General features: G+C 41.4%; 1 protein-coding gene across 3 annotated transcripts in view; it reads right to left on the bottom strand.

Moving 5' to 3' along the window:
- Positions 1–12,964, bottom strand: part of tbc1d23 (TBC1 domain family, member 23) — an 81,523-nt gene extending 68,559 nt beyond the window's left edge. For all 3 annotated transcript variants that reach the window (XM_043701147.1, XM_043701148.1, XM_043701149.1), the window contains exon 1: positions 12,857–12,964. In XM_043701147.1, coding sequence (XP_043557082.1) covers positions 12,857–12,912 — 56 coding nt within the window. In that variant the 5' untranslated portion in view covers positions 12,913–12,964. The remainder of the gene's footprint in view (positions 1–12,856) is intronic.
- Positions 12,965–23,982: the final 11,018 nt, after the last annotated feature.

The following is a 23,982-nucleotide window of genomic DNA, read 5'->3' as shown; positions in this document are numbered from 1 at the left end:
CAATGACCTTCCCTCCATCCCAAGGTCAGAAGTGTGAAAGCTCACCATTGATTGCAAGACATTCAGCACTACTCAATTCCTCACACTGAAGCAATCCATATCTAAATGTAACAAGGCCTAAACAATATCTAGGCTTCGGGTGAAAAATGGCAAGTAACATTCCTGGCACACAAATGCCAGACATTGTCTTTTATTGGAGATAGTCAATCTAACTATCATCCCTTGACATTAAGTGGTATTAGTATTACTGAATCCCCCGCTATTAACATCCTGGGAGTTGCTATTGACCTGAAACTCAACTGAATTATCCATGTGAATACAGTGACTATAAGAACAGGTCTGAAACTAGAAATAGTGCAGTAAGTTACTCACGTTCTGATTCCACAAAGCCTATCCACTATCTTAAAGGCACGAGTCGGAAGTGTGATAGAATATTCCCCACTTGTCGGGCAGCTCCAAAAACATTCAAGAAGCTTGACACCGTATAAGACAAAGCAATCCATTTGAATGGCACCACTTTCATAAGTCTCCAGTCTCTCCGCCACCATTGCTCAGTAGCAACGGTGTGTACTATTACAAGATGCACTGCAGAAATTCACCAAGACTCCTTAGACAACACCTTCTAAACTCTCAAGCACTTTCATCTAGGACAAGGAAGACAAAGGCAGCAGACAAATGGGGACACCATTAATTACAAGCTCTCCTCTAGTCATCACCATTTTGGAAATATATCACTGTTCGTTTAGTACTGCTGGGTCGAAATTCTGGAAATCTCAGTTAATGGTAATATTTAATGAATCAAATCCAAAAGAGTCAGGTTGGTTGGATCATAACATATTTTACTTCTTGTTTACCATGGAGGTCAGTCTCTAAACCAATTCACGAGAGGTTGTCAATATACTTTTAATGAAACAGCATAAAAAAGTTCATCACACAAATGGAAATAAAACTAAACTTCAAAAAGAATATTTGGATGGAACTCATTCTTTTCAATCCTGAGACTTTCCCTGAGGCTGTCAAACAAGCTGCTCACTATCACTATTGCACATAGGTTCTTTAATCTTCAACAGCCTTGTAGGAGGTCTTCCCCGTGTCTTCCTCCACTAGCTTCTATTTCTGGATTTTTCCCTCAGAGTATCCCTGGACTTCTGCCTTCCTCCCTTATTATTTTGGAGACTGCTAAAACTGATAGCATTATAGTGAATGAAGCTTGCCCTACTGTCCAACCTCTCCCCTCTGAGCTGCAAACCCAAGTCAAAAATACTTAAATTATCTCCCCAGAGAATCACTAACCATTTATTCAAAAGCATACAAATTCTTCATTTGCTAAAATGACTTCTGACCCTTTCCAAAAAAATCTTCACAAAACTGGAAACTAAATTCCATTCTTCCTCCACTTTAGAACCCAAGTGTCCAAGTAATATTCATATTTTATGAGCCTTCATCAAAATCGAGATGGTGAATAGTGGAATGGTTTTCCACAGAGTGCAGTTCAGGCACACACCACTACATATTTTAATGAAAAGGTTGATAAATATTGAAACATTAGAAGATAAAAGGGTTGAGGAGAAAGCAAAATAGTGGATATCTTTTGGATTGCTCTGATAAATAGATCAAAGGATTCCCCATTGAACTATAAATGGCTACAGTTCTAAACAACTACAATTAATCTCAGTGTATGGATCAATTAATCTCTTTCATATGCATGCATACGGCAAAATATAAAACCAATTCTTTCCAATAATTGGTATATCCCTTAAAACAAATGTTTTGCTCTCATTTACAATAACTGCATAGAAGAATCAGATTAGCACTCAGCATCTTCAGAGCAACACAAGTGACAAACGGAAAAGTTAAAAAAAAAGAACTGCAGATACAGGAAATCAAAAATAAAAATATTGCTGGGAATCAGGAAGTCTGGCAACATCTGTGAAGTGAAAGCGAGGTAAACGTTTTGGGTTCAGAACTGATGGCAGTGAGGAAAAGTAGATATTTAGGCAGAATGAGGGGCGGGGGAAAGAAGAAAAACGATAGGTGGAGATAGAACCCAAAGAAAGAAAAATAGTTGGACAGACAAAGTGGTGTTAAAGGTCAGTCTGACAGAATGAATAACTGCTATTGGGGGCAATAAGTAGCTAACAATGGGTTGTGTGTGGTTAGCAACCCATGTAATGTCAAGGCCTGGTGTGTGGGGTTGAGTAAGGACATGGCCTCAATCCCTAAAATTGTTGAACTCAAATATTAAGTCCAGAAGGCTCCAAGCAGAAAATGAGGTGCTGATCTTGGCTGCAGCACTGAAGCAAGCCTGACACGGACATTGGCCAAGAAACATGGTGGACAAAGTGAGGACTGCAGATGCTGGAGATCACAGTAGAGTGTGTGTTGCTGGGAAAGCACAGCAAGTAGGCAGCATCCGAGGAGCAGGAGAATCGACATTTCGGGCATAAGCCCTTCATGGTGGTGTACTGAAGAGGCAGGCAACTGTAAAGCTCCGAGCCCTTTTGCGCAGACAGAACATGGGTGTTCTGCAAAGTTGTCACCAAGTCTGCATTTCGTTTCCCCACTGTAGAGGAGACTACATTGTGAGTAGTGATTGAGTGAAGTGCAGGTAAAGCACTGCTTCATCTGGCCCCATTCAATGCGAACTTGGACGGTGAGGAGGAAGGAAGTAAATGGGTAGGTGTTACGCCTTCTGTCATTGCAGTGGATGATATTGAGGAAGTTGTGGAGGAAAAGTAAACATTTCTAACATGTCAAATGACAGTGACAGCCCTTGACATTAAGGCTGTATTTGACCAAGCGTGGCATCAAAGAGCCTTAGCAAAACTGGAAACAATGGGTATGACAAATGGGAAGATGGTTGTGGTTGTTGGAGGTCAGTCAATTATCACACAATAACTTGGAGCAAAAGTAGGCCATCTGGCCCCTCGAGCCTGCTCTACCATTCAATAAGATCATGGCTGATCTGTTCATGACCTCAGCTCCATTCACCCGCCCTCTCACCAAAACCCTTAATTCTTTTACTGTTCAAAAAAAATCATTTCAGTTTTAAAAACATTTATTGAAGAAGCAGCCTCAACTACTTCACTGGGCAGGGAATTCCACAGATTCACAACCCTCTAGGTCAAGAAATTCTTTCTCAATCCAGTCCTGAATCTGCTCCCCCTAATTTTGAGGCTGTGCCCTCTTGTTCTCATCTCAGCTTGGAACTGCAGGAGTGCCTCAGGGTAGTGTCCTAGGCTCAATCATCTTTAGTGCTTCAATAACCTTCCCTCCATTGTAAGGTCAAATAGTCACCGATGATTGTAACGTTCAGCACCATTCACGACTTACTTGTTACTGAAGCAATATATGTTCAAATGCAAGGAGAAAGTGAGGACTGCAGATGCTGGGGATCAGAGTTGAGTGTGAGGTTCTGGAAAAGCACAGTAGATCAGGCAGCATCCAAGGAGCAGGAGAATCGATGTTTTGGGCAAAAGCCCTTCATCAGGAATTCCAAACGCCTCCTTCACTACAATGTCTACCCATGACTCCACCTTCAAGGAGGTATGAAGCTGCACCCCTAGGTCTCTGTTTGGCAACACTCCCCAGGACCTTACTAAGTACACAAGTCCTGCCCTGATTTGCCTTATCAAAAATGCAACACTTCACATTTATTAACTTAAATGCCATCTGTCACCCCTCGGCCAATTTGATCAAGGTCCAGTTGTACTGAAATCACCCTCATTACTGTCTACCACACCACCAATTTTGATGTCATCTGCAAAAGTATTAACCATCCCTCCTATCACACGTACATTTCTTTCTAGTTCACTTCACATTCTATATTTTTACTTTTAAGACATGCTTTGTTTTCAAAAAATGTTTCTAGTCTTCTGAACCATCACTAACCTGAAGCCTTGGGCTCATGTTCTTTCAATTTGATACTATCCTTAACTTCTTTGGCATGGATGGTGTAACTTCTAGAAAGATCTTTCTTTTTCCATGGGAAATATCTTTGTTGAAAGTTATGAACCATCTCCTTAAATGTTGAGTACATTCGTGACAAATGAACAGATGTCTGAATATTAAATCCATCAACAAGAATGGACATTGCATAGGCAAGTTGACTGAGGTAGACCATCATGATCCGGCTGAGTGGCAGAGCAGGGTCAAGTGGCTAATTGGCCCACTCTCACTCCTGCTTCTACCACTGGACTGTCAGTTAGTCGAGGTACCTAAACAACTAGGACATGCAGAATAAATTCAACAGTATGAGTTTAATCCCCATACTAGCTGTGATTGTTAATTGAAATCTGTATCCCAAACTTGTGGAGTGGTTACTCTCAAATTGTGAGTACTCTCGCCCTCTTTAATGGACAGAAATGCCAAAGTTCGTTTGTGGACTCTTGCTCTTTACATGTACCACATCATAACTCAGAACCAATTTAGGATCACCAGATCAATGCCAATTTTATATAATTATATTTTGATTTTGGCAAGGGAGCAATGCTGGCCATCTTGAGTTGCCTGAAGATACAGTCAGAGATTTACACCATGGAAATAGACCCTTCGGTCCAACCCGTCCATGCCGACCAGATATCAGAACCTAGCTTGTCCCATATCTTTCCAAACCTTTCCTATTCAAATAGCCATCCGGATGCCTTTTAAATGCTGTAATTATCCCAGCCTCTACCACTTCATCTGGCAGCTCATTCCATACACACATCACCGTCTGTGTGAAAAAGTTGCCCCTTAGGTCCCATCTATATCTTTCCCCTCTCACCCTAAACCTATGCCCCATCCCGGAGAAGACCTTGTCTGGTTATTCTATCCTCATGATTTCATAAACCTCTATGGTCACCCCTCCGTCTCCAATGCTCCAGGGAAAACAGCCTCAGCCTATTCAATCTCTCCCTTTCGCTCAAATTCACCAATCACGGCAACATCCTTCTAAGAGTTCAGAAAAGATTAACAAATTTCACAACAACCTTCAGATAGGAAGGAGACCAGAATTGCAGCAATATTCCAAAAATGGCTTAACTAATGTCCCGTACAGCCTCAACATGATCTCTCAATTCCTGTACTCAATGCTCTGACCAATAAAGGAAAGCATACCCAACACGTTTTTCACTATCTGATCTACCTGTATCTCTACTTTCAAAGAACTATGAATCTACACACCGAGGTCTCTTTGTTCAGCAACACTCCCCATTAAAAGTGTATAAGTCCTGCTAGGATTTGCTTTGTCAAAATGCGGTACCTCACATTTATCTAAATTAAAGGAATTCACTTCCCTAGCTTCCCACAGAGTTCTACGGTACACCTGATCAGATCCCAGGGATTTATCCACCTTCATGCATTTCAAGACATTCAGCATCATCTCCTTTATAATATGGACAGTTTTCAAGATGACATCATCTATTTCCCCGTATTCTATTCCTTCCATCTGCCACTTCTTAGCCCACTGGCCCATCTGATCAAGATCCTGTTGTAGTCTGAGGTAACCTTCTTCACTGACCACTACACCTCCAATTTTGGTGCCATCTGCAAACTTACTAACTATACCTCATGTTCACATCCAAATCATTGATATAAATGATGAAAAGCAGTTTCCAGCCGTCCCTTTACCTGTGAACATCTGCACCCAATCACCTTTTGAAAGTCCTTGCCTAACACTGTCAAAATTAGCCTGCTCCAACAACCTGCCCACCACCGATGTCAGGCTCACTGGTCTATAGATCCCTGGCTTTTCCTTACCACCTTTGTTAAATAGCGAGACCATGTTAGCCAACCTCCAGTTGTCCAGCACCTCGCCTGTGACTATCGATGATATAAATTTCTCAGCAAGAGGCCCAGCATTCACTTCCCTAGCTTCCCACAGAATTCTACGGTACACCTGATCAGATCCCAGGGATTTATCCACCTTCATGCATTTCAAGACATTCAGCATCATCTCCTTTATAATATGGACATTTTTCAAGATAACATCATCTATTTCCCCGTATTCTATTCCTTCCATGTCCTTCTCCACAGGAAACACTGATGCAAGATACCTGTTTAGCATCTCCCCCATGGACTGCTTCTCCACACATAAGGTGCTTTGCTATCTTTGAGGGGCCCTATTCTCTCCCTAGTTACCCTTTTGTCCTTAATGTATTTGTAAAAACCCTTTGGATTCTCCTTGACCCTATTAGATCTGGTCTATCCTTTTCCATCACTATTTTAAAACTAATATAATTATGGCCGCTGGCTCCAAAGTGCTACTCCATTTGCACCTCAGTCACCTGCCCTGCCTTATTTCCCAAGAGTCGGTTGAGTTTTGCACCTTCTGTAGTAGCTAAGTCCACATATTGAACCAGAAAATTTTCTTGTACATGCTTAACAAATTCCCCTCCATCTAAACCCTTAACACTATAGCAGTCCTAGTCTACATATAGAAAGTTAAAATCTCCTACCATAATCACCCTATTATTCTTACAAATAACAAATCTCCTTATACATTTGTTTCTCAATTTCCTGCTGATTATTAGGGGGTCTATAATACAATCCCAATAAGGTGATCATCTCTTTACTTCTCAGTTCCACCCAAATAACTTCTCTGGATGTATTTCCAAGAATATCCTCCCAAATACAGCAGTAATGCTATCCCTTAAGAAAAACGCCACTCTCCCATCTCTCTTGGCTCCATCTTGCAATTGACCTTGCATCCTGTGCATCAGTCTGATGCTTGAGACATTGAATATTGAATCCAATAACATGAGCAACATTCAAGCAAACTGCTTTATCCTGCATGTTGTGAAGTTTGTAATAGTTCCTCAGGGCTATTGAGGAATATTTTGTTAAATTAATCAAAAACCACAACTCAAAAATATACTGTTGCAATTGAAAGCCAAAACTTGGTTACAACCTAATTTAGCCTGAATATGTGTTGCAGAATATTAAAGGCAGTAAGAGAGGAATAGAATATATGGTGGGTCTGAAGATGACGCATTGGTCTTTGTAATTTTAAGCTGGAGGGAGATTTTCTTGTCTAGAATTTTATCAACTGTGCAGTCTGACAAGAGAGATGTAGTCAAAACGTAGTGATGGACAGATAAATTGGACTAACAATAGGCATGTCAAATCTGGCCTAACGACTTTATTACCTAGAGGCAACATTCATTTAAGGAACAGTAAGGGCCACTGACGACAGTGCAGAGAAGGGAAAATAAATCTTTTCTGCAGTCATGATAGTTACATTTGGTTAAGGAGTGGAGCTAAACAAAATCTAAAACCTGGACATAAAGGAGATTTTGCAAGAGCTAACAAATAGTATTATAGATAAAAAGGTAGAATGCACCATAACTACAACCACTGAGCCTATCCATAATAAATTCTGCTGGTGTTCTTTCAGTACTGAGAAACCTGGAAGCCAGACAGAAGTACTTTGAACAGGGAGTTTTATCAGAGATGGATATTGAGCTTTGCATGATATAATGTTCATAACTAGGGAATGAGGAAAAAGAAACAAGGAAGAATGACATAAATATAAGTTGTAGTCACTTTTTTAAAAAATGATTCCTTAAGTTATCTCAAGAATGCGACTTAAAAAGTTCTGGAATTTACATGTTAATTATTTGAAACCTGCAACCCATTCTAAAAGATGAAAGGCTAGGTTTGTTCACTATATCATTTTAATTGCATGACACTGATCTTTTGCTATAAATTCTGTCATAAGATCCTACCCAAATAGTTATCTGATGAAGCAGCAGTGTTCTGAAAGCTAGTACTTCCAAATAAACTGTTGTGCGATTTTTAAACTTTGTCCACCCCAGTCCAACACTGGTACCTCCACATCATAAATACAAGCGATATTACAAAATTTTCTTCCTTTAAAAGTGAATAAGTCAAAATCATAAATATGCAACAGACAAAATAGGGGCCTTCCTATTCATATATGACAGCACGATGCCTCAGTGGTTGGCACTGTTGCCTCACAGTGCCAGAGACCCAGATTCGATTCCAGCCTCAGGTGACTGTGTGCAAATTCCACACTCTCCCAGTGTCTGTGTGGGTTTCCTCCAAGTGCTCTGGTTTCCTCCCACAGTTCAAAGATGTGCAAGTTAGGTGAATTGTCCAAGCTAAATTGCTCGTAGTGTTCAGGGATTGTAGGTTAAGTGCATTAGTCAGGGAAAATGGAGAGTAATAGGGAAGGGAATGGGTCTGGGTGGGTTACTCTTTGGAGGGTTGGTGTGGACTTGTTGGGCCAAATGGCCTGTTTCCACACTGTAGGGATTCTATGATTGAGAAGTAGACCATTCAGCCATGAGTCTGCTCTGTCATTCAATGTGTTTCTAATTGATCCATTTTATAGATATGTACAGCACAGAAATATACCCTTCAGTCAACTCATCCATGCTGACTAGATAATCTAAATTAATCTAGTCCCATTTGCCAGCACTTGGCCCATTTCCCCCAAACCCTTCCTATTCATACACCTATCCAGAGGCCTTTTGAATGTCATAATTGCAACAGCCTCCACCACTTCCTCTGGCAGCTCATTCCATACACACACCATTCTCTGGGTGAAGAAGTTGCCCCTTAGGTCTCTTTTAAATCTTTCCCCTCCCACCCCAAACATATGTCTTCTAGTTCTGGACTCCCCCACCCCAGGAAAAAGACCTTGTCTATTTACCCTATCCATGCCACTCATGATTTTATAAACCTTTAAGGTCACCCCTCAGCTTCCAGTGCTTCAGAGAAAGTGTTTTGAATTCCACATTCTGATCTATTTGCTCAATAAGAATCTAAGACTATCTATGTCGGCATTAAATATTTTCAATGACACCACCTTCTAAGTAGGGAGTTCTAAAGTTGCACAACCCTCAGAGAAAGAGGGTCTCATCTTGGTCCTAAAAGGCAACACTTTTTTTTATAAACACTGTACCCTGTTTCTGGACTCAGCAAAAGAGGAAGCATCCTTTCCACATAAAACTGAGATGTGAAAGCATAATTAGGCTCTGCCATTCGATCATGGCTGATATATTGTTCAACCCCATTCTCTTGTTTTCTCCCTAACATGCAAGCCATCTACCCTCCCAAAGATCTTATATACTTCAATCAAGGCACCCCTCACTTATTTAAATTCCGTGGAAACTAGGCCAGACAAACAAGCTCTCTCATAAAACTAACTCACTCATTCCAGGTATAATTCTTGTACACCTGCTCCCAACCACCTCCAATACAAAGAAAAATGAAGGTAAAGTTATTACTGTTATTTTGACAGCTAAAATTGACAGTGTACCAAGCTACCAACTCTTTTTTATATAAAAGCAAGAGAAGAATGGTAAGAAATACTGGTATGAAGAAACATCTTAAGTTTATTGTAGCATTACATTGTTACAAGTTATTTAATTATTGTGAAATTGAACTGAGTTTGAAACTGTTTTGTTAAAAGACAGAAACACGATTTTACAAAATAAAGCCATTGACAAGACCAGCTACTAAATGCCATAAGAAGGTAAATGCCATAAGAACAAAAATGCTGGAAAAATCAAGTCAGAAGAGAGAAAGAGTTAAAGTTTAAAGTTGATGATTCTTCATCAGAACTGAAGATAGTAGAAAGAGATTTTAAATCCACTTTTCTCTAATGACACTATTCCATTCCTGTCACCCCAATGCTCTTTCTTTGTGATATATTTCTACACAACAGTATAAGATGCAACACCTCCCATCTCCTTCCTTTGCACCAAGGTCCTAACCAAGAGAAACAATGATTTCCTTGTGCTGATTTCAATTTTGTATATTGTATTTACTGCTCACGATGTGGTCTCCTCTATAAAAGGAAGACCATAGGTAGACTGGGTAACTACTTTGTGCAATAATTGTAATTTATGGACATCACGTTATTAGCAATATTAGGCCATATAGTTCCCCAGGCCTCTGCCATTCAAGATGATCATTGCTGAACTGACTGAAACCTCAGTTCTGCATTCCTGCCTTCCTGATAACCATTTAACCCTTGCTTAACAAGAATAATTTAAATTCTCCACCTTGCTTCTATGCTGACTTTTCTGTCCATGGTGTTCCAGTGAAGCCCAACACAGCTTTAACACAACCTTATCTTTTGATTTAGCACTCTACAGTCCTCTGCACAAAACACAGCATTCAATAATTTCAGGTCATCATCCCTGCCGCCATCTTATTCTGTTTTCCTTTTATTGTTTGGCTGGGCCAGTCTTTGCCAATCTGACTTCTTCCTTTATCCACTTTTTTGTTGCATTTAAAAATTGATTTTTGGCTATTACATAATTAATTTTGTTGCTCAGTCTCTTCTGATTCCCCACAAAATCCTTTGTTCATCCAGCCCCAGCACTCCACTCTATCCTTCCACTGTCTTAAACAATCTACCATTTCTGTATTGTGGAAATCATCAACAGAACTGTTAACTCTGTTTCTCTCCACAGATGCTGCCTGACCTGCTTAGTATTGAGCATTTTGTGTTTTATTTCAAGCTTCTAGTATTTCACTGCATTTTGCTTTTGAACACGTGAATAATTACTGACTATAGGACTTTGTGTGAAACTTGGTTTCCAATATTTACATAAACAATAGTTATTCAACATCCAAAACTATTCATCATTTATGAAGCATTCACAGACTTGTTAAGGGATCATCAAAAATCAAGGTTGATGCTGCAATGCATTACTGTGATATTTATACACCCAGAGGGTACTATCTTTTGGCTGAGATGTTAAATTGACGTCAAAATGTTTAGATGGATGTAAAAGATTTCATGAGACTATTATGAAGAGCAGCACATGCTTATTATCCATTGTGAGCTTGCCAATATTTAGCCATAATTAAAATAAAACAAATTATCTGGCCATTACCAAATTGCTATTTATTGGAGCTTTCTATATACAAATTGGCTGTTTCGTTAAAAGACAGAAGTATGATTTTACAAAATAAAGCCATTGACAAGACCAGCAATGCAGTCATTCCAAGTCATTGTGTTGTTACCTACAGCACAAAGTTTTACAAGTATTTCAAAATACAATTTCAAAGTGTTGAGAGGTCTGGTGGTTGTGAATTGTGCTATACAAATACAAGGCTGGAAATGTGTTGCTGGAAAAGCGCAGCAGGTCAGGCAGCATCCAGGGAACAGGAGAATCGACGTTTCGGGCATAAGCCCTTCTTCAGGAATCATTCCTGAAGAAGGGCTTATGCCCGAAATGTCGATTCTCCTGTTCCCTGGATGCTGCCTGACCTGCTGCGCTTTTCCAGCAACACATTTCCAGCTCTGATCTCCAGCATCTGCAGACCTCACTTTCTCCTCAAAGAACTATACAAATACAAGCCTATTACATGTAGAAACACAAGATTTCATTTTGTAAAGGAACTCCAGTGTTTGCTAACTGTACATCAGTAAGTCATAGCTCCCATTATGAGCTCACAAATCCAATCAGCCACTCATAACACAAAGCAATTTTACTGTGATGCAAAATACAGTGCTGATAAATAAGCTCCCCAAATTGAATTTAAACAAGCACTGATCTAATCTCTCTGATGTAGCCTTATAATTTTATCACTTTGAAACAATTTTTTGTGTAATGGCAAGAACTCACAACAACCTATCAGCCAAAAAACAATTTCTGCTTTTACCATCAATTCTTTTTTACCTACTGAGAAAACTATTAAACTGCATCTGGATCACTGCAGATTCTGTTCTCTTCCTCCCATAACATTCAAGGAAAACCTGTGTGGACCCTCACACATATCAGCAGCAGGAACAAAATACCGACAACTGGATTCTTATGGAGGGATCAGCTAGCTAACACCTCATTAATATATAACTGATCATTAAACTCCAGTGAACCATAAAATACATTTAAAGCACATTGCTTTATATGCCCCGACAGCAACAGAGCTTTCAGTGCAGCATCCTGCTTCTAGCTTTACATTTCTGTAAGCAGAACTGCACTCCAGTAAATTTTCTGCCATTATCGTATTCTAGCTAATTACCACAGAATTTTCAAAATTGCGTAGAGTATCTAATTTCTCATGCAAATTTTTAATACTTAGCTTAGTTCAATTTTGAAGTCAATTTAAGTTTTGACCAGAAGAAAATGTTCGTACAAAACTCCAAAAATATATTTGAAATAGCTCAAACTAAATTATTTCCCACGTAATTACAGGATGTGGGAGACAGTATCAAAGGATGATGTGATGCGTGTTCACACTTAATGCCTTTTGAAGCATTTCTGCGGCAGAACTCCCACTCTCGCCCTCCCCGGTGCATGATCAACTGTAAACAAAACCCCTCCTTTCGGTCTCACACAACAGCCTGGAGGGGATCATTCTCTATCTCTTTCACCTTCTGTCTGGAGTTTACGGGGGGAGGAGAGCTTTGTGAAGAGACAGGTCCCAACTGCACACCCTCCCCCTTTTTCCATCTTCAAAATTTAAGGAAATTAGCAACCACTTGACAGATCTTTTCTGCTCTTCTGGCTAAAAGCGGTGTCGCTTTTAAACTGAGAAATAAGCTACGTGAACGAGTCCACTCTACAAGTCATGTCACAAAGTCCGTAAAAAATATACTGACACGATCGTCTATCTTTGCTGACATTACATTTTCAATAAACTATGTGCCCAAAGGAGGAGAATGGCTAACTTGAAGTAAATAAAAGGAAATAAAGTGAGGCTGTCACTTAGTCTGTCCCTTCAAATAGTCCACTTCCCAGTTTAAAGCTCCTCGGCTGGGTTTCATGTTGAGCTACAGGCAGTCGGTAAAGACACCGCCACCGTGAACAGACAAACACACGCGCGCGCCCCCACCCAGCCAACCGCAGGCCGCAACCGGCACACTGAGCGAAACTCAACCGGTGATACCCACCAGCTGCTGTTACCGCCCGGTACCGGGGGCGCCTCCTCGGCTACCGCCGCCGCCATTGCACCGTCAGCCTCCACGTCTCTCCCCGACTGTTGCCGTAAACTGTGATACAGAGGTGTCGTCAGAAAATAAGACAAACCATCGTAAAACCCTACCTTGCCGATTTACGGCATTGAGCCATTGTTGCTCAGGATGTGAAAGTATGAAGTTTGTGATAGATGCTCATATTTGTTTTCCTCTCCAAGTTAGGTACTTCTGATTTAATGGATTCAGGGATGATAAAGTTCTATTTTGAAAATTGATTGGATAAGTTGGGAGGTTTCCCTTGGAGAAGAAAAAGATAAGAGGAGATCTGATAGAAGTTTTAAAAATCATGAAAGTTTTGTTCAGAGTAGATGGTGAAAGGATGAAAGGATAATGAATACAAGGGCGGCATTACAAGGTAACTTGTAAAAGAAGCAATTGTGTTTGGAGAAAGTACATTTTCAGAAAATACTGGAATACAGTGTCTGGAAGTGTGGTGGTGTTAGGTTTAATTGAAGCATTCAAGCTGGCATTGATGACTGTTTAAATATAAACAGTATTCAGGGTTATGGAGAAAACAGGCCAATGGTACAGAGTCATAATGCTCATTCACAACAGCAACTTTACCTTTACTTCTTTATTTCTTCTCTTCATTGCTCCAAAAAAGGAAAATGTACACACCAACCAACCCCACCTTCCTATCGCCAACCATTTCAACTTGTCCCCATGACATGTCCATTCTGGGATTCCTCCACTGCCTAAACAAAGACACCTGCAAACTGAAGGAAGAACACCTCATCTTCAGCCTCGGGAGCCTACAATCACACGACCACAACATTAAATTCACCAGTTTCCAAATCTGCCTCTCCTCCCATCCCATCCCAGGTCTAACCACCTGACTTGGCTCCGCTCTCTTGACCTGACCTACCTGTCCATCTTCCTTCCCACCTATCCGCTCCATACTCCCCACTGACCTATTAGAATATCACCTACCTTCGCCCAAATTATCACAATTCCAACTACTTTTTCCTCAGCCCAACTCAACTGCTTATTTCTCAGCTCCTTTCTCCTCCCTAGTCCTGATGAAGCGTTCAGTCCTCAGATGCTGCCTGACCTGGTTTGCTTTTTCCAGCGCCACACTTTATCAACTCTGACTTCTCCAGCATCTGCAGTCCTCACGACTCCTTAAAAAACTTTTTAAATGTTAAATATCATGCATCTGATCTTTTCACTGTCTCTACCCTTAAGTATGTTAATACCTCCTCACTGCTTACTACATTACTGAGTTTTGTGTCACGTGCAAACTTTGAAATTATGCCCTGAATCCCTAAGTTTTTTGATACTGTATATTTAAACATGATAATTTGCTACTAATCTCTGCTTTCTGTCCATCAGTTCAATTTTGTATGCACGTGTCACAGTGCCTTTAATCCAGGCTTCTGTTTTGCTGAGTCTTACTGCATGTATTTCATCAAGCCCATATGTTCATAGAAGTCCATTTACACAATATTAACTGTAATACTCTCATTAATCTTCTCCCTTACTTCAAGTAACACAGTTAAGCTAGTGAAACACTTTTTCAAAAACAATTTTGTTTTAGCTTTCCTTTATTAATCCACTTAATTTTGTGACTCCAGGTGTTTTTGCACCATTGATAATCGGCTGATTGGACTGTGGCTACCATGTTTATACCCTCCGCACTTACTGAATATGCTTGTAACAAGTGTAATTCTCCAGTCATCTGGATTCATACCATATGCAAGGAGGATTAGAAAATTATGGTCAGCACCTCCCTCAGTTCATGACATAGAGTCATAGTCATAGAGGTGTACACCGTGGAAACAGACACTTCGGTCCAACCTGTCCATGTCAGTCAGACATCCTAAATAAATCGAGTCCCATTTGCCAGCACTTGGCCCATATCCCTCTTAAACCCTTCCTGTTATACCCATTCAGATGTCTTTTAAATGTTGTTATTGTACCAGCCTCCACCACTTCCTCTGGCAGCTCATTCCATACACATATCACCCTCTGCATGAAAATGTTGCCTCTTAGGTCCCTTCTAGCCCTTTTCCCTGTCACCCTAGGCCTATGCTGTCTAGTTCTGGACTCCCCCACCCCAGGGAAAATACCTTGTCTATTTACCCTATCCACACCCCTCATGATTTTTTAAGCCTCTGTAAGGTCACCCCTCAGCCTCTGATGCTCCAGGGAAAACGGCCCCAGCTTATTCAGCATCTGCGTATAGCTCAAACCCTCCAACCCTGGCAACAACTTTGTAAATCTTTCCTGAACGTTTCAAGTTTCACACATCTTTCCGACAGGAGGGAGACCAGAATTGCACACAAGATTCCAAAAATGGCCGTACCAATGTTCTGTACAGCCACTAGACTGATGACCTTCATTTCTTTGTTTTTAGATAATCTAATTTCTTTACCACCTCAGTCTTTAATGTGGCATTGGTAGCACCTTCTTTCATGAAGACAAGTCCAAATAAACATTTAGTACATTAACCAGTTCTCACCTTCCACAACATCTCTTTCATAGCCAAATTGGTGATATCCTTCTATTGACATGTATGAAAGGCTTGTCACTTTTCGATTTTGCCAAATATATGCTCATATAGTTTTATTTGCCCTTTGTTTGTCAGCTATGTTGTACTTTTTTTATATTCAGCTTTTATCTACATTGAATAATGAACACAATATTTAGCATCAGCTTTTTCTGTTTCATTTTGTTCACTATATTTAGTCATCTGGAGTGGTTCTTTAGATGCCCTTCCTTTCCCCTTGTAGAATGTGTCCAGACTTTATCCAAGTTGCCTCTTTTTGAAGGATCTCAATTATTGTATCACCTGCCCTTTTTTATTCCAATCCATCTGAACTAATTTTTTTCAACTCACTAGCTCGTTCCTTATTTTCAAATTCCATAACTACGCCAAACTAAGTAATCTGATCAGGGAGGTGGTGGCCTAATGGTAAAGTTACTGGAATAGTAATCCAGAGGCCCAAGCTCATGATTTGGAGATATTGGAATTGATTAAATTCCATTAATTCCACTCCAGAGACAGTCTCCACCCCACTCCCAACTCCAGCTCTACACAAGGGCCCAGCCCCAAGCCATGCTGGGTTTTTACCATCCCCACAGACCTTCTCCTCACTGATAAGAACAATCAGTCCTCAGTAAAAGTCTCACCTTCATCCCACTATGCTCCTAGGTCAACAAATTCCATATGCATTGCGAAATTGAACTTTTTCTCATCACTTCTGCACACCATTACCCCCGCTCCAAACCTAACCTCATTGTTAAACCAGTGGACAAGGGAGGAGCACAGTGGTAGTTTGGCACACAAACCCCAACATCGCTGAAGCCAAATGCCACCTCCTCCTACTGCCCCCTCGATCACGACCTCACCTCTGATCACCAAACCATCATCACCCAGACCATCCACTACCCTTAAGGGCATTTAAATGGTCATTGGCTAAACATATGGATGAAAATAGTGTAAGATAGATAGGCTTCAGATTGGTTCCACAGGTCGGCGCAACATCAAGGGCCGAAGAGCCTGTAATGTTCTATGTTCTAACCTTATCACCTCAGCAAATCTCCCAGCCACAGCCTCCAACCTCATAGTCCTGCACTGCCTGGTTCTACCTCTTATCCAAAATCCACAAACCTGACTGCCCCACACCATGTAAAAATGCCACCCCTTACTCCAAATTCCTCCTCCTCTGCCGTATCTGCTCCCATGAGGAACAATTCCACTCCCAGATGCCTCTTATTTCAAGGACCACAATTTCCCCTCCCACGTGATCAATAATGCCCTCCAGCACATCTCCACTTCCCACACCTCTGCCCTTGAACCTCCACCTCTCTAACAAGGATAGAATTTCCCTGGTCCTCAACTTCCATCCTTCTAATCTCTGGATACAGCACGTTAACCTCTGCCATTTTTGCCACCTACAAACAGATCCTACCAACCAGAGATATATTTCCCTTCCCACCCCATCTGCATTCCCTCCCCGACTCCCTCCGTAGGCCCAGACCACCCCCTCCCACCACCCCACCACCAACCTACCCTCCACACCTGCCACTTTCCCTTGCTGCCACAAGAGTTATAAAACCTGCACCCAAACCTCCCTCTTCACCTCCGTCCAAGGCCCCAAAAGATCCTTTCACATCTGGCAGAGATTTTCGTGCACATCAAAACTCTTCACCTTCTGTGTCCATTGCTCTTGATGTGGTTTCCTCTACATTGGGGAGACAGGGTGCCAACTTGCGGAACATTTCAGGGAGCATCTCTTGGACACACGCACCAAACAACCCCACTGCCCTGTGGCCGACCACTTCAACTCCCCCTCCCACTCCACCAAGGACATGCAAGTTCTGGGCCTCCTCCACCGCCAAATCCAAGCCACCCAATGACTGGAGGAAGAATGCCTCATCTTCCACCTTGGGACTACACATCAACTTCGACTTTGCCAATTTCCTTATTCCCCCACCCCGCACCACATCCCAGATCCAACCCTCCAACTCATCACCACCCTCTTGAACTGTCCGACCTGTCCATCTTCCGCTCCAGCCTCCCCTCTGAACTATCACTATCACCCCACATCTGCTATAGCAATCGCCTTCCCAGCTACCTTCCCCCACCCCACCCCACCCTCCTATTTATCTCCGCCCCATATTCCTGATGAATGGCTTATGCCTGAAACGTCGATTCTCCAGCTCCTTGGGTGCTGCCTGAAGTGCTGTGCTTTTCTAGCGCCAAACTTTCCGACTCTGATTTCTCCTGCGTCTGCAGTCCTCACTTTCTCTCATTCCATTAATACAGTTTATGAGTGATCATCATTATAGACTGTATCTAGCACACTAGGGAAAGGAAATCTGCTGCTCTCACCATACATGATTCCAGATCCACAGCAATATGCTTCACTGTGTTCAAGGGCAGTTAGGGTGGGCAGAAAAGGCTGGCATTGTCAGTGATGCCCACATCCCAGGAGAGAATAAAGATGCTGTTTCCTGCCAATATCCGCTGACTGAAACATCTTCCAGTGACCCCACTTTGTTCTCCGGGATTACATCTTTCCTTTCTGGATAGGCTGGGAACATATGGATTAAGGAAGTTTGTTTGGGCATCTTTCTTTGACAATTTTTTTCATATTTTCTCAGTCTAAAAAATAATTGAAGCCAATAATTTGTATTTCTATATGTTCCAGGTACGATAAACAGCAAAAACCCATATTATTTGGAAAAGCAAGGACTGATTAGGGATAGTCAGCATGGCTTTGTGTGTGGGAAATCGTGTCTGAAAAACTTGTTTCAGTTTTTTGAAGAAATACCGAAGAGGACTGATGAGGGCAGAGCGATAGACGTGATCTGTATGGACTTCAGTAAGGTGTTCAACAAGGTCCCTCATGGGAGACTGGTGAGCAAGGTTAGATCTCATGGAATACAGGGAAAACTAGCCATTTGGATACAGAACTGGCTGGAAGGTAGAAAACAAAGGGTGGTGGTCTTTTCAGACTGGAGGCCTGTGACCAGTGGTGTGCCACAAGGATCGGTACTGGATACACTGCTTTTCATCATTTATGTAAATGATTCGGATGTGAGCATTGGAGGTATAGTTAGTAAGTTTACAGGTGATACCAAAATTGGAGGTAGAGTGGACAGCAAAGAAGGTTACCTCTGAGTACAATGGGATCTTGATCAGATTGGCCAACAGGCTAAATGTTTTTCTCGTGAGACTCAGCTTGAAATGTTAGCAAACCTGCTGAATATTTTCAGCACTTTCTGTTTTTATTAAATAAATTGCTCACACAACAGATAAAAAATAATCAAAAAGGTGTATGGAATGATGACTTATCTCAAGAGGATTGAAATTGAGATGTGAGGAACTGATCTGTTAGTTGCTCAGAGCCCATACGGCCTTCACGTAGAATTCAAACATAGAATGTCTCTTTAGCATAGAATTCACCAGCTTCCAAATCTCCTCACCCCAAACTCATTCTAGGTCCAGCCCTCCCTCTCCACCCCACCTCTTAACCTGACCCTACCTGTCCAAGTTCCTTCCCACTGACCATTCACAGCCATCTCCTACCTGCCTCCACCTATCCCCACCCCATCCAACGATCCCAACCAGACCCATCCCCTCCCTCGATTTATTTTGCAGCCCCCTTCCCCTCCCTCAGTCCTGATGAAAGGTTCTCACCTGAAATGTTGACTCCCCTTAGTCTCTTTTGCTGCTTGACCTGCTGTGCTTTTTCCAGCTCAACTTTTTATCCACTCTGACTCTCCAGCATCTGCAGTTCTCGCTACAGGTATCCCCCACGTTATGCCAAATAGCTTTTACGAAAGACCCATTTTGGTACCTGCTTTTGCTAACTGAAAGAGGATTTTTGCTTTTACAAGAAAGCATGTCCAGTAAGAGTGGCGCCGCCGAGTGCCTTCCCTGGGAATTACACTAAGTATCTCAGCATCAAGCTGCCATAGCTTTGAACTTTTGAACTGTGTCTGTGAGCACTGTGTTTTAGCTCGATTTATTTTGTGCATCCGTGAGCAAGATGTGACCTAAGATATCAAAAAAGCCTAAGAGAGCTTGTAAGGCTGTTACGCTTAGCATAAAACTGAATGTAATTAAGTGTTTTGATCGTGGTCAACGAAATAAAGACATTGTGCATGCGTTGAACTTGTTTGCATCCACCATTCATATGATTTACATGCAGAGAGAAAGAATCTTGAAAGCTGCCGTAGCAGTTCTGCTAGTAGCAAAGTAGTCTCTTTTAGTTGGCACCAAGCAATGGATAAAATGAAAAGTCGATTGCTTTTGGGTGGATTAATGGGTGTACAAAGCATGGTGTTCCTTTGTTATCTTGTACTTAAGGAGAAATCAGTCAGTCTTTTTAATAAGCTGAAACAGAAAGCACTGGACGATGATGATGAAAGTGTTGCAAAAGTGGAATTTAAAGGTAGTCTTGGGTAGTTTGATTGGTTTTTGAGGCAAGGGCAGCTTCAGAGCTTAAAGGTTACTGGTTAGAGTGCTCCAGCTGATACTGAAGCTGCTGGAAAGTTCCCAGAAGAACTAAAGAAAATAATTACAGAAGGTGGTTATTCATATAAGCAAGTGTTTAACTGTGACAAAACTGGAACTTATTGGAAAAAATTGCCGAGCAAGACATTTATTTCGATAGAAGAAAAGCAGGCTAAGGGACACAAGGCATTGAAAGACAGGTTTATCCTCATGCCTATTATTAACACCACTAGTGATGCTGTCTTTAGGCCTTTACTGGTGTACCATTCAGAAAATCCAAGAGCATTTAAAGGCATTGATAAGAATACACACCATGTTATATTCTTATTGCCGAATACAACATCGTTGCTGCAACTATGTGACCCAGCTGTAATAGCCACAATTAAGGCTCACTATACACAAAATGTGATACGTTTTATTGTAAATGCCATTGGCAGACAAGGCAACTCCAAAGCATCTTTGTGAGAGATCTGGAAACAGTACAATATAAAATTGTCAATCGCCGACCTTGGAGATGCTCTCGATAGACTCTCAGTCTCGATGAGAAATGGCGTTTGGGAAAACTGTGTCCCGAAGCAGTGAACAATTTTGAAGGGTTCGAACCAACAACAATAAATAAGGCAATAGTGACTTTGGCTAAGGAAGCTGGGTTTCTGGAAGTTGACGATAATGTTGAAGAGGTTTTGGCATCCCAGGACCAAGATCTGACAGATGAAGAGCTGCTGCAATTGCAAAAGGAAAGGATACAAATTGAAACCGAACACACAAGCAAACTGCCCGAAAGTGAAGTCATCCAGGCACTGAACGTGAAGCACTTGTGTGAGATTTTCACTAGGATTGACAGTGCTGCAATGATTGCTGAAAAGTATGACTTTAATTTTGAAAGGGTTTAAAGCAGGTGTGCAGGATGTTTTGAGTGCTTACAAAGAACTGTATGATAGAAAAATATGTGAAGCTACGCAGTGAAACATCCTGTCGTATTTCAAGCCTTCCACACCAGCCATAGCAGATGACAAATCTCAACCGTCGACATCGAGGTAGACAAACATAGAAGACAGTGTAGCTGTTAGTGACCTGCCTGCCCTGCTGGATTCAGACAATCATGAGATGTTAACAGATGACCCTCTTCTTCTCTCTCCTACACCCTAACCTCCGATGGCCTTTACTATATGTTAGTGTTAATTAAGGTTTTATGTGTTATTTGATTTGATTTCGTATGTTATTTTTTGGGTCTGGGAACACTCAAAAATTTTTCCATTTAAATTAATGGTAATTGCTTCTTCATTTTACGCCATTTCATAGGTTTCATAGGAACGCTCTACTTTCAGATAGCGGAGACACTTGTATTCCCTTGGCTGGTGCCCCATCTCAGGTAATATGTTCAACTGTAGACATTATGCTTTAGAAGAAATACCATAATGATACCAGATTTTAAAGGGTGTATTTATGAGAACAGCTTACATAAATGTTGTGTTTCCTTGAATTTGAAATGTGAAAGAATGCTTATAGTATTTAACACTATGAAAGGATTAGATGATGCAGAAAAGTGAAACTATTTGCTCAGGTTGGGTAATCCTAAAAGGGAAGGATTTTTAAAAAAAATTAGAATCGGTTATCTGGATCCGAAGTCAGAGATCTCTTTTTTTGCACTGTGGAATTTAGATTTTATAGTGGAAATACAGAACTTACTTTCCTAAAAGATTGGGGATGCTAAGTAAGTTAAAATATTCAAGACTATTTGATATATTTTTATCGAGCTAAGGTGTAAAAAAAGGATATGGATTTAAGTCAGGTAAATGACATTTAATGGTAGGCCAGGCTCATGGGCCTGAATGCCTATTCCTGGTCTTAATTTCTTACGTATTTGTGAATGAATCTCATGGGATGTTGAGAACAGTTTTTAGACAGCCAGTTAGAGAAAAGGTGGATGAAATTAAGATGCGAGGGGATGAAGTTAAGATGCAAAAAGGTCCAGAGAGGCAATTTTTTCAAACACGGCGTGGTGTGTATCTGGAAATGAGTTGCAAGAGGTGGTGGTGGGAGCAAGTACAGCCTCATCTTTTAAGAAACATTTAGACCGGTAACATGGATGGGATAAGTATGGAAGGATATGGACCAAATGCAGGCAAATCAGACTAGTTTAAATTGTGAAAACTGGGCAGCGTAGGCAAGTTGAGCCGAAGGGCCTGTTTACATGCTGTCGACCTCAATTAAAAAAAACAATGGTAGGAATAGAATGGAGAGAGCTAAAGGGGGAATTGGGGAAAGAAGTAGAAAAATGGCAGCATTAATCAGGAAGAAGGGAAAGGTGATTTTGCATTCATAACAAATTAACAATGAGAACAAATATATGTCAACACTGAAATAATTTCTTTTTCACAAGGAACATATATTGTATATTCCCTATTTTTCACACACGTGGTGTTGGCGTGTGAAGTGAGAGTTCTTCAGCTGGGTTTTGATGCTGCCCATGTGCACTAGCTGGCCTCCTACCGGCTAATCACTTCCCGCGTCCTTTGGTTCCCATGGAAACGGAGATGGTTTCATCCTCGGCGCGGCGGTTTCGACACTGACAGGAGAGCCCGAAGACTCAATTTAAAATAAGCTAATAACACAGATGCGGCGCGGGGAAGGGAAGGGAAGGGGGGCTTTGTTGCGTTTCGGTCAGTGATTTATTTTTTAATAATCGGAGCTGGGACAGATTGTTTAGTGTGGAATGTGTTGCCGGTGTTAGGGGGTGGGACAGACTGTTGGGTTGGGTGTAGCAGCCACATTGCCCGGGAGAGGAAGAGGAGGACAGGCCGGACTCTGACTCAGGTACCAGGGATGGGAGGGAATCTCTCTGCCCGATTGTCAGATAGCGCCTGGAAACCACACTCCCAGGCGATTTCAACCCAGGAGTGTGGCAGGGGCACGAACACAGGTTTAAGAGGAAACTCTCCAGATCATTTAAAAACAAATATACCGCAATATTACGCATATGTTTTTTTTGTTCCATGGAGATGCATTTTATTTCTCTGTGGCATTTCCATATCCAAATACATTAATTCAAAACTTTTTTGACACCTTGTGACAATTATTTCTCTCTCAGTCTGATGTTTGGGGATTGTGTGTCTGTCCAGACCCTGCACTGAGTTCAGTAATACTGATTTATCTGAAACTGCTTCGGGAGGAGGTATCACGTTATTCAAAAATAATGTGTCAGGAGGTGAAATGCTACAAATCATAGTGGGTCAGGCAGCGTTCGTGGAGAGAGAACAAGCGAACGTTTCGACTCGAGGTAACTGTTCTTCAGAGCCACGTTGACTTGGTCACTATATAGATGCTGCCTGATCGTTGTGAATTCCAGCATTTTTTGTTTTCAGTATAGATTCCGGCATCTGCAGTAATTCGCTTCTACAATGTTAAAATCACACAACACCAGGTTATAGTCCAACAGGTTTAATTGGAAGCACACTAGCTTTCGGAGCGACGTCCTTCATCAGGTGGTAGTGGAGGGCTCGATCCTAACACACAATTTATAGCAAAAATTTGCAGTGTGATGTAACTGAAATTATACATTGAGAAATCGATTGTCTGTTAAGCCTTTCATCTGTTAGAATACTGTGATAGTTTCACTTCTTTCATGTGTAAATCACAAAACCTTTTTTTAAAAAGTTGCATTCTCGGGTTAGCTGTTAACAATGGTGATAGCTAGACAATGTGTTGGAGTTGTTGGCCTCCTGTGTTCTCTGTCTATGCCATGATGTTTAGATTGATTCTAATCTAAAAAGTGATATAACGGAGTTTTACATGAATTCATGCAGTTTTTGAGCAAAATATAATGTAACCCTGCAAATACAAATTCACCCCACAAAATATATGTATGCATGTGGGTCTTTGTCTGTCTGTGTGTGTGTGTCTGTCTGGGTTGGGGGTTGAGAGTGTGAGAAAGTGTATGTGTGTGTGTAGTGAGTGCAGAGTGTCTTAAGTCTGTGAGGGGGTGCATGTGTGAGTGTGGGAGTGTGTATGTCTCTAAGTGTGTGTGGGTATCTGTGTGCTCGTCTGTATATATGTGTGTCCGTGTGTATAGGAG

This window comes from Chiloscyllium plagiosum, chromosome 12 (assembly GCF_004010195.1).
Source record: "Chiloscyllium plagiosum isolate BGI_BamShark_2017 chromosome 12, ASM401019v2, whole genome shotgun sequence".
Taxonomy (NCBI): Eukaryota; Metazoa; Chordata; class Chondrichthyes; order Orectolobiformes; family Hemiscylliidae; genus Chiloscyllium; species Chiloscyllium plagiosum.
Note: the sequence above shows the minus strand (reverse complement) of the source record. Positions and strands in the feature narration are given on the sequence as shown.